The sequence below is a fragment of the Poecilia latipinna genome, unplaced genomic scaffold (genome assembly GCF_001443285.1).
Source record: "Poecilia latipinna isolate Pla-1442-1.1 unplaced genomic scaffold, P_latipinna-1.0 Scaffold2212, whole genome shotgun sequence".
Classification (NCBI taxonomy): Eukaryota; Metazoa; Chordata; class Actinopteri; order Cyprinodontiformes; family Poeciliidae; genus Poecilia; species Poecilia latipinna.
Window position 1 is genome coordinate 58,610 of NW_015114828.1, and position 10,341 is coordinate 68,950.

General features: G+C 41.3%; 1 protein-coding gene and 1 long non-coding RNA gene across 4 annotated transcripts in view; both read right to left on the reverse strand.

The window, feature by feature from the left end:
• LOC106936764 (glutamate receptor 4-like) overlaps positions 1 to 10,341 on the reverse strand; it is a 50,816-nt gene that overhangs the window by 5,508 nt on the left and 34,967 nt on the right. The window contains exons 11-12 of one of the 3 annotated variants that reach the window (XM_015017962.1): positions 5,827 to 5,941; positions 2,862 to 2,999 (exon numbers count right to left, since the gene is read on the reverse strand). In XM_015017962.1, coding sequence (XP_014873448.1) covers positions 2,862 to 2,999; positions 5,827 to 5,941 — 253 coding nt within the window. Of the gene's footprint in view, positions 1 to 2,861; positions 3,000 to 5,812; positions 5,942 to 6,423; positions 6,539 to 10,341 lie in introns of those variants that run through there. The other 2 variants (XM_015017960.1, XM_015017963.1) reach the window with 2 other exon arrangements.
• Positions 9,090 to 9,885, reverse strand: LOC106936766 (uncharacterized). Its single transcript, XR_001422214.1, has 2 exons — positions 9,823 to 9,885; positions 9,090 to 9,767 (listed from the first exon to the last, which is right to left on the reverse strand). It is a non-coding gene; the product is annotated as an uncharacterized LOC106936766 (long non-coding RNA).

A 10,341-nucleotide genomic window follows, 5' to 3' on the forward strand; every position in this document is an offset into this window, starting at 1 on the left:
CCGATTTTTCCCTTCCCCCAACCTCCACATTGTTTTTTGAGGGAAAAACACAAAAAAAAAAAAAAAAAAAAAAAAAAATCAACCCATAGTACCTTCTGGGTATTTTAACAACAACCCTCTTCGGTGTACATGTTGTTACTGAGTGATGAAGACTCAGTTGACTGTTTTCAGCATCAGGAAACTACATTTTCCACATACTAGGTGACATCTGCAGATGTTTCTGGCTGTGACAGAGTGATTGAGAGCAATACTTTCAGCAGATAAAAGCTTAGCAGAATACAGAAAAGTGGCTGTTTTATCTATTTGGAGGATTTAACATCCGTCATGGACCATGCTGGAACTGGTAAACTAAGGAGCTACACATTCTAGGAAAAGTAGCTGCACTTGAGTTTTCAGTAGACTCTGTTCTACTGGAACCAAAACTTCAACCTTTGTTCCTCCTCCAGCTGCTGTGGTTCTCTTTCTTTCTGCTCTGAGTCAAACCAACCAAACCCTTTGATCAACCTGTTCCCCTCCTCGGCTGTGGAGGCGCTGCACCAAGAAACACTGAAGGAAACGAAACAAAAACCACTCTAGACACCAAGTGTTACTTCCTTCTTCATCAATTGGAAACAGAAATGGAGGTGTCAGATTTTAGCGGTTGGAGGATTTCTCCATGAGTCATTTACCCAGAATGCCCTGCACTGAAGTCCACTTCTGCTTATTTGGCTTGATTACATGTTCACACCTCCCCACATGAACCGACAAGGTGTGAATGTCTACACGAACTGGACTTTCAAACGGACTGAAGTTGGATCAAACGTATTGAATGGGGTCTTTGTTTCAGGTCTTTGCCAGATGTTTTGCTTTTTTCGATTTTCAAGGTTTACTGGCACTTCTTATGTCCAAAAACCGATTCTAGTCACTTTGCAAGGTTCTGCTGGACTCAGAAGATTTATCCAAAGCAATCCAAGTCCAAAGAAAAACTTTGAAGATGCCCAGAAATTCTGGAGAGCTAAAAGTCTGACTCTTTGGAGGGAAAACATGAAAGTGGTTCTGCACAGTTCTGTAGACATGTATATGCAGCCACTTATCTCTGTATAAACCCATTACCAACAGAATGACTTCACAGTGATAGGTGCAGGGAAGACAGGGAAGCTGACTGAGCAACGGTGAAGCTAATGAAGAGTTTATGCTGATGGGGGACACAACGTTGGACAGATATAGACTGGGGACAGAGATCTGGAAGTCAACAACAGAAAAGATAAAGTTCTTGGACTCGTCTGGAGGATTCTGTTCCTGAGAACATGAATTTGATAAAGGTTGGGATTATTTAGGGACAGACTTAAGACAGTGTGTCCTATAGAAGGACACAGATTTTTTCCTATAAGACTTAAAGTTTGAAGTCAACATAAAATGGACAAAAGCTCTGCAGTTTGATGTCCTCACAGTTGTAAATGTGAGACATTGATCCTCATCTATCTTTCCTCAAGCCTGAGAGAGAAGCATCACCTCAGGGGTGACACTGGAAAAGAAAGAAACCTAGATCCAGCAAGCTAAGCACTTATTGATACTCCTGCTTGAATCCCTAAACCCATTGGCACCCCAGCAGCCCACATTAAAGATGTTTCTTTATTTTGAGGTGATCAGAGCACTTAGGAGCTTCTAACTGCTGATTGACGTTCCCACATCAGACAGAGGAGTCCAGGTAAGATGGGTCTTAAGAAGCAGAGCGATACCAGACCAAGCTAACCTGGAGGCTAACTCTACAACCAGTTAGCCAATAGAGGACCAGCGATGGGCACACGGTGTAAAAGGAAAGTTACTGGCTCTGGTTCCTTCATGAGCAAAGAAGAAAAATGTTCTCAGGATTCTGGTCACAAACTAACTGGGATTAGCATTGAAAGACCTAGCAGAGCATAAATTTAGCATAGTCTTGCCAGAGTATCAGAATCAGTTGTTATTGTCACATTTACGTGACAAAAATTGTCATTTTGTTCATCATTTCTTGATCCCTCTGCTCCTCTGCCTGGACGTGTTCACTGTAGATCCACTTAGATCTACGCCGGGTGGACGTCCGGGTCCGGGTGGACGTCCGGGTCAGGCGGACGTCCACCTTTACATTGGCTTGGCCGATGGATATCTGCTTTGAGTGAAGAACGTCAGACTATTTGGGAGCCTTGCCAATAACTAGACCAGCTTCTGGGGTGTTCAACACTCAACACTGAATTAAAGGTTGGATGGGGTGCCAATAATTGTGGAAGGTACTGTAGGTTAAAAAATACTCCTGCACTGTATCTACAGTGGTTTCTGTGTTGAGAATTAGCAATGCATGTTTTGTTTTGGCGGGAAGAAGGTTTCTGTGTGATGAATGAGGTCCAGTCTCTGTAGCCACACAAACTGCGAAGTATTAGAGACGACATAAAGTCTGAGGATGACTCATCACGTCCTGTCACACCGAGGGGAAGCTCAAACGCAGACCAGGACGTCACAGCAGCACAAAGTGAGCAGCTAAAACAGGGAGGTGGGAAGCGCTTTGCCACTGGTCACCACAGTCACTCAGCATGGCGGCGCGAGAACAGGGAGGCAAGGCGACAGGTTTCACTTACAGTCTCTGGCAGGGAGCTAGTGGAGGGAGAGCAAAGGGTTGGGTGAAGCTTCTAGGAAAACCACAGCTACATCTTAGCCTCCCCGTCGCTGCCATAACCATTGAAAACCTCACTAAACTCGGCTAAGTTGCGGATGCTGCCGCTGCGCCTGGGGCTCTGGCTAGGCTCGGGACTATGGCGGGGGCTGCCGGAGCGGCAGGGGTAGCAGCGGCGGTGGGAGTGGTGGAAATGGGGGTGTTGGGACGGGGTTTGGGACGGGGACTGGGCCTCCACCTTCATTCTTTTGGCCTCGTTGCGCGACTTGTAGCAGAATTCGATGAGGGCCACCAGCATTGCCAAACCCAGGCCCCCGACGAGGATGTAGAAGACCCCCGCCACGTTGCTCAGGCTGAGGGCCTGGGACGACTTGTCCTGTTTCCAGTGAGGACAGGAAAAACCAAAATCAGGACAAGTTGGTACAGAGAGGTCAAAGCATCAATAAATATACATCAGTCAGAATAAAAGGAAGAAAAATCTCTCTTCAGACTATCATCATTCACTCACAAACACACCAAACTCATCAAACTGCAACCATTTTCACATTGACCTGAACTACACTGACTCAAGACTAATGAATCAGTTAAAATTTAAAAATAGATTTTCTCACTTACCCCAGTTTACTAGAACTGAGTTTTTACTGTTTTTAGCACAGTGAAGCTTGGTCTAACAGTTTACACAGTAAAAAACACATTTATACTGTTTTCCTGAAATTCTAACATTAAGGGGGGAATGATATGCGTTTTCCAGGTACAAGGTCCCGTATTGTAGCATAATTAAGAAATTATGTTAACTTCTAGTTATAAAAATGATATATATATTAAATATGACTTAAAAGAAATTTAACTTCCTGATTTAACACTCTAAAGCTCTGCCTTCAGGAAGTCATCCCAACTTGGTTCCTCTATTAACCCTTTAATGCCTGATGAGGGAAAACTTTAAAACATGATGGAATGCTCAGAAAAGTTGATTTTACATGATTCTGCGTCTTTTAATTCAACTGAACTTTTCCTGTTTAGGTCAGCAGAAATCAACATTACTTTTTGCTAAATGTCAGAATACTTAAAGAGACTTTCTTCAGAGTCAGAAGTTTCTCAGAAAGTCTTCAGACTTTGGTCAAGCATTGTGGTTTTCTTTCGTCAGGATTTTTACCATAGGTTAATGGAGTTTTGGCCCATTCCTCCACACAGAACCAGTGCAACTGGGTCACCTTTTCAGTCCTGACCATGACCTTTCCGTGGGACTGAGATCAGATTCAGATGCTTCAAAACACTGACTTTGTTCCTTGAACAACCAGCTTATGGGGTGGTTAGATGGATTTAGAGACATTTATCCCATTAATTAATTAAATTCTAATTTTAAAATAGCTATTTTTATTTACTAAGGTTATCTATGTCTGGTGTTTGATTATCTGAATAATTTAAGTTTGACAAAATAAATAAAACTAAAAAATCTGTAGGGGGTTGAAAACATTTTGTAAAATGTGATTGTCTGCAGTCTAGCTGAGGTTCAACCACTGACTTCCTGTTAGTTTCCACCTTGAGGTAAGTGAGAAAATCAGTTTCCATGTTTTATATGAACTGCTCCTTTAAGTCCTCCCTTTAAAACAGATCCTGGTTTCATTCCCGACCTTTGAACCCTGATTTTGTTCAACCAGATGCAGCCGATCTGAGCTCACATCCTTCAGGCACATTCAACCCACGACCTGTTGGCACCAAAGGGCTGCCTGTCATGCTTACTCTCATCTAGCTGATGCTGTGTGTGTGTGTGTCGCGCTGTGCTGCATGGATCTGATTGGAAATGTGGAGTTTGCATGCAGCTTTCCTAGATGAACCCTCCTCCGTGCTGCAGAGCATCAGCAGAGTGGATCAGTCGAAGGTTCTGGTCATGTCTGAACATGCCTTCTGACCGCCTGTGGTGGTAAACAAAGTGTTTCTGCAGCTGTGACACATTCAGACGTGGCCAAACGTTTTTACAGTGACACAAATGTCGTCTGTTTATTTCAAGTTTTTATTAGTTACTGAAGCAACATGTTGCTGAGAATAGCGTGGTTTCAGAACCAAATTAAGAGTAACCCACTCTCACTGGTGGCTAATTGCTTGTAGCTGGAGGCTATATCCATTGCTAAGCTAGTACCGATTTAATTAGCAATCGGCACCGATAACTGAGTGGCCAGCGCTGGAAAATGAGGAGGAAGCTACTCGCTAGCGTTAGCTTTCAATAGACGAGCTGCTACATAGACATTCACAACCCATATTTTCTAATTCAAAGGAAACTTTATCGAGACAAATGGAAACCTTGAGCATCGTTAATTAGCTCTTGTTTAAAAACCAAAATGGTCACTCTTCAAACATGGATGAGATTATCCTAGTCTGAAAAAATGTTTGAAACCAAGATTGTGACTAGCGGAACCTTTATTTGATGTGTGTACGTACTATTGTTCTTTTATTGAACTTTTATGGATCCATTTAACAGGTAACACTGTCTAAGATGCAAGAAAAAACACTGTGGCTTAAGCACTTTATATTGGTCAATATTAATAATTATTGATTTTTTTGTTTCGAATATCTGAAATATTGCTCTTTGTGACCTTTCCTGTTTTATCCAGCTTTCTCTCTACGCTGTTTTTTTTTTTAAGCAGTTATGAGGCACAGCACTGCTGCACAACTTACTCAGTAGGTTGTTGCCAGGTAGCCAAAGAGTGAAGGAGTTGCTAGGTAACTAAGAGTGATTTAGTTGATATCACCAACCTAGCTTAGCTAGCGGTGAGAGGCTGAGTGGCTATAGTCTTTCTTCTGCCTACATTCACATTTGCTGCCATCTAGTGGTTGGAGTTATAAATATTTATGCCTAATTTTCTACTAAATATACAACTTTATATCCAATGTATGTACGTTATGGAAACAAACCATCTCTACTTAATGCATTTCTTCATATGTTCTTGATAAATTCAGGTATAATGAGTGTAACAGAACGAAGCTAACATGGTTAGCATGTGGTAAAAAGCCGTTTGTGTCACTGCAGAAGCGGGAGGCCGCAGCTGCTGTGCGTGGTGCTCATGCCTCGTGTTGGTCATGCTGTGTCCGCCATCTTAAGCTTCTACCTGCATGTCTGTCATTGGCTGCACTGTCAGCAGGACAAAAAGAGTGCAAAGACACACAGCACAGAGAGGAGGGGGGGCACCCAGGCTGGTGGGACTGACCTTACTTCCAGAGTCCTTGGGTCCACACTCCCCTTTATCGTACCACCATTTGTTTTTCAGTTTGTCTAAGACTCCTGCTTCACTCAGTTTCAATACGGCAAGGTTTACGGGCGTTCTTCAAATCACGGGGGGCAGGGAAGGGCGGGGTGGGGAAATAACATAAATAACATCATAGGACATGTTATTTTATGTTATTCAGTCAGAAGAAGCCCAACAAGAGCAGCTCAGTACTCTTCACAAAGTGACGGAGCCAGTGAGGGCCCCACGGACGCTACATGTCTCTTTGCTCTCTGCTCATGTGACCCCAGGTTGGTTTGGGAAAGGGGGCGGAGCTAACAGACATATACAGGTGGGGCCCCGGCTGCGTCGCTTTTCTGGAACGGGCGCATGCTGCCGGGACCTTTCTGAGCTCAACGATTAGCGCTGCTGGACCAGAACTACCGGCTCCGTTCTGCGTCAAGAACAGCAAGTATTTCTGCTTCAACAGCACTCCTCTTCCTCACGGGGTCAAAGGTGGGTCGACCCGGCAGATGCTCCTGTTCCCAACAAACATTTCTCTCCTACCCACATCAACGTCAGAGCGACATCGCGGCTAACCTTCTCGCCACCGCCTCCGCTGCCACACTCTCCTTTGTCGTACCACCACTTGTTTTTCAATTTGTCCAACAGGCCCTGCTCATTGAGCTTTAACACGGCCAGGTTAACGGCACTTCTTGAAAACGATAAAGCATATTTGGTGAGAGGGGTGAGTATGCTGTCCAATTTGGAAGGGGAGGAAGAAGAAAGGGGGAGAGGGAGGAGAAGTCAGAGAGGGACAAGGGTGGAAAAAAGTTAATCCCAGTTAAAAGACCTGAAAGCTCCCCGAGCCAAACCTCTGCTGTCAGGTTAAAGCTGGAAACAAACATTAGCATCTTTTAGTTCCCATTAGCCACTGGAATTTCAGCATGACAGTCATTTTTCAAGATGGCTGCCGTTTGAGCCTTTTAAACCAGATATTGCCATAAAATGATCCCCATTTTAATTATTTGGATGAACTTTGTGATTTATTTTTGATGTTTGTCGTCCTATTTATACAACTTTAAAATAACAATATGTAGCAAAATCAGAAAGTGAGGACGTTGCTGTTAGCGAGACTCAAACCAGTCGTCAACAGGAAGGAAATGAAGGTATGAGACGCAGACTGAGAGACAGTCGTCTAAATGGTTAGCATTAGCAATTTTTTAATGTGTTTAGTGGATTAGTGTTAGCTTATGCAATTTTGTTTGTGTTTATCGGGTTAGCATTAGCTTCTGCATTTTTGTGCTAGTGGGCTAGCATTGGATTATGCAATTTTTTTTATGTGTTTATCAGGTAAGGGTTAGCTTCAGATATTTTTTGTGCTGAGCAGCTTAGCATTAGCGCCTCCTAATTTTGTTAAAGTTTCGCCGACTGATACTGATGTAATATTCGCTACAGCAGCAGAACTGAGCAAAAGTTTTAAACCAACTCAAAAACAGACAAAAACACGGAAGTAGTTCAGAAAACCTAAAGAACGATGCAGGCTGTAATAAATAAATAAATAAATATACAAGAATAGTTTAAATAAAACAAACAGACCAAATAATTTTAAAATAGCCATGGTTTCTTAAAATTTAGTCATTAATAAAACTTTAGTGAATAGTGCATCAAAAATTCTCTAATTTTTTCAGAGATTTCATTTGTACTGCTCAACAAGATTTTAGAATAAATGGGAACAAAAAGTAATTCTATGCTTTAACAATAAAATGAATTAGAAATATTTTATTTCTGCACATTATTCCTCAATTTTATAAATCAATGCCTTTATTTAAAGAAAGATGCATACATTTATGTATGTATCCGCAATGTAGCCACAAACTACATTGTGGCCTTTAAGAGAAAAGTCTTCAGATACGGTCTCATTTTAATCAGTAAAGCAATAGTTTAACAGGTTTTCTAAAGCTTTTCAATGTGTATATTTTTCATTTTAAAACAGTACATACTTAATGGTTTAAAACTTTTGCACATAAATACACCTTTATAAAATAGTTAAAACTACTGAATAAAACAAGTGAACAATGCTGCCACCTAGTGGACTGGATGCAAAGCTGCACCAACATTCACATTTCAGAGCTAAAATCTGAAAGTTCGCTTTTTGTTTTGTGAATCCAAACAGGTTTTGTTTGTATAACTAAAAATAAAATAAACACAAAAACACAATTTAAGCACTTACAGAAAGTTGTGATTATAGTACCCCGATTAGCTAGAAATTCAGGTCAAAGGTCAGAGTGTGATTTAAAGAGCTGATAAAGCTTTTGCTCTGCTGCTGTGACCCAACAGATAAAATACAGTGACCTCCATCGCCATGACAACTGCATAAATCAAATCAAATACATCTCTAACTGTTCCCTACTTCTCATCCTGAACCACAAACATCTAGATATTTTTACTTGAATCTGAAGGCAGATGGTTTTATTTAGGGGTGACGGTTATAATGAGCTTTAAATGTTCATTAGAATTTAAAGTTTATTGATCTTTGATCTCGTCATTACCATTAATTTGATTGAAAATGGTCTCAAAAGTACAATATTATCATTTACAGCAATAAGTTCTGGGATACGGGCTGCACAGTGGCGCAGTTGGTAGAGCTGTTGCCTTGCTGAAAGAAGGTTCTGGGTTCAATTCCCGGCCCCGATCTTGTTCTCCCTGTGCATGCGTGGGTTTTCTCCGGGTACTCCGGTTTCCTCCCACAGTGAGTGTGTGTGTGCATGGTTGTTTGTCCTGTGAGTCTCTGTGTTGCCCTGTGACAGACTGGCAACCTGTCCAGGGTGTACCCCGCCTCTCACCCGGAACGTTAGCTGGAGATGGCACCAGCAACCCTCCCGATCCCTCTAAGGGACAAGGGTGTAAAGAAAATGGATGGATGGAGTTCTGGGATACTTTGTCATCCAGTGAGATTGATTACATTGACGGGCCTTGTTTGGGTCGGTTTAATGAAATTATGAAGGGTTTCTGAGTCAAATATGGGTGAAATTTTCTGTAAATCTAAAACAGACTTCATGGTTTTTCTCTGCCGGTTGCTGTGGAAACGCTCAGGGTTCATTATAGTTCAGTTTTATTTAGTTGTGGCTTTTTCTTTGTCTAATTCAGTTTTAATTAGTTTTTAGAGTTTATTTGCTAGTTATTAGTTAAATGTTTTTTGTTTTTAATAGTTATAGTAATAGTTTTAGTTTTTTCACACCTTGGTAAAAGGTCAATGTATTGTGATTATTTTTACACTGCATTTACATTACAAATACTCATATGGATTCAATTTGCAGACCAGCTTAGCGTAGCGTAGCCGCCAGGAGGAAAATGGAGAGCCGTAATTCAGCTGACATAAACTGCTTGTTTCACATCAGTTTAAAAGGTTGATAAATGGATACAAATAAACATAAATACGAATTTAAGTATGTTTTAGTTATATTTTTCCCCATTAACATTTTATTTCTATTGCTTAACAAAATGTTTTCTCCAGTTCAGTTTTTGTAAAATTTTAACAAAAAAATAATTTAATAATCTTGGGATCGTCTCCAGGGTCCAGAGGTTTGTCTCCTGGTGCGTTCAGATCCTTTTCAATTCTTTGCATCATTGACAAAATGAAACATTGGTAATGGCAGCAGATTGCAGACAGAAAGCAGCATGATGCTGAGTCAGAGGAGCAGTGTGAACGTCCAGCCTGCTGCTGCTGCTGGTTTCCCAGCGGGCAGAGTAGGAAGTGACAAGGTGATCCCGCCCCCTCCACAGGAAGCAGCCTGGAGGAGAGGACCACCAGCATCTGTCACTGAGTGCGTCTAGTCAAATCAGGAACTCCAACCACAGCAGAGCTGCACAGCCTCACAGATCCTTCACTACAGTTTACAGCAGTTTACGACAGTTTACTGTGGTTTATTAGTTTACTACAGCTTACTGTAGTTTACTGCAGTTTACTACAGTTTACTATAGCTTACTATAGGTTACTGCAGTTTACTACAGCTTACTAGTTTACTACAGCTTACTATAGCTTACTGCAGCTTACTGTAGTTTACTACAGCTTACTGCAGTTTACTACAGTTTACTATAGCTTACTATAGGTTACTGCAGTTTACTACAGCTTACTAGTTTACTACAGCTTACTATAGCTTACTGTAGTTTACTACAGCTTACTATAGTTTACTACAGCTTACTGTAGTTTACTGCAGTTTACTACAGTTTACTATAGCTTAATGCAGTTTACTGCAGCTTACTATAGCTTACTGCAGTTTACTACAGCTTACTATAGCTTACTGCAGTTTACTATAGCTTACTGTAGTTTACTACAGCTTACTGCAGTTTACTATAGCTTACTGCAGTTTACTATAGCTTACTGCAGTTTACTACAGCTTACTATAGCTTACTGCAATTTACTACAATTTACTATAGCTTACTGCAGTTTACTACAGCTTACTATAGCTTACTGTAGTTTACTACAGCTTACTATAGCTTACTGTAGTTTACTAC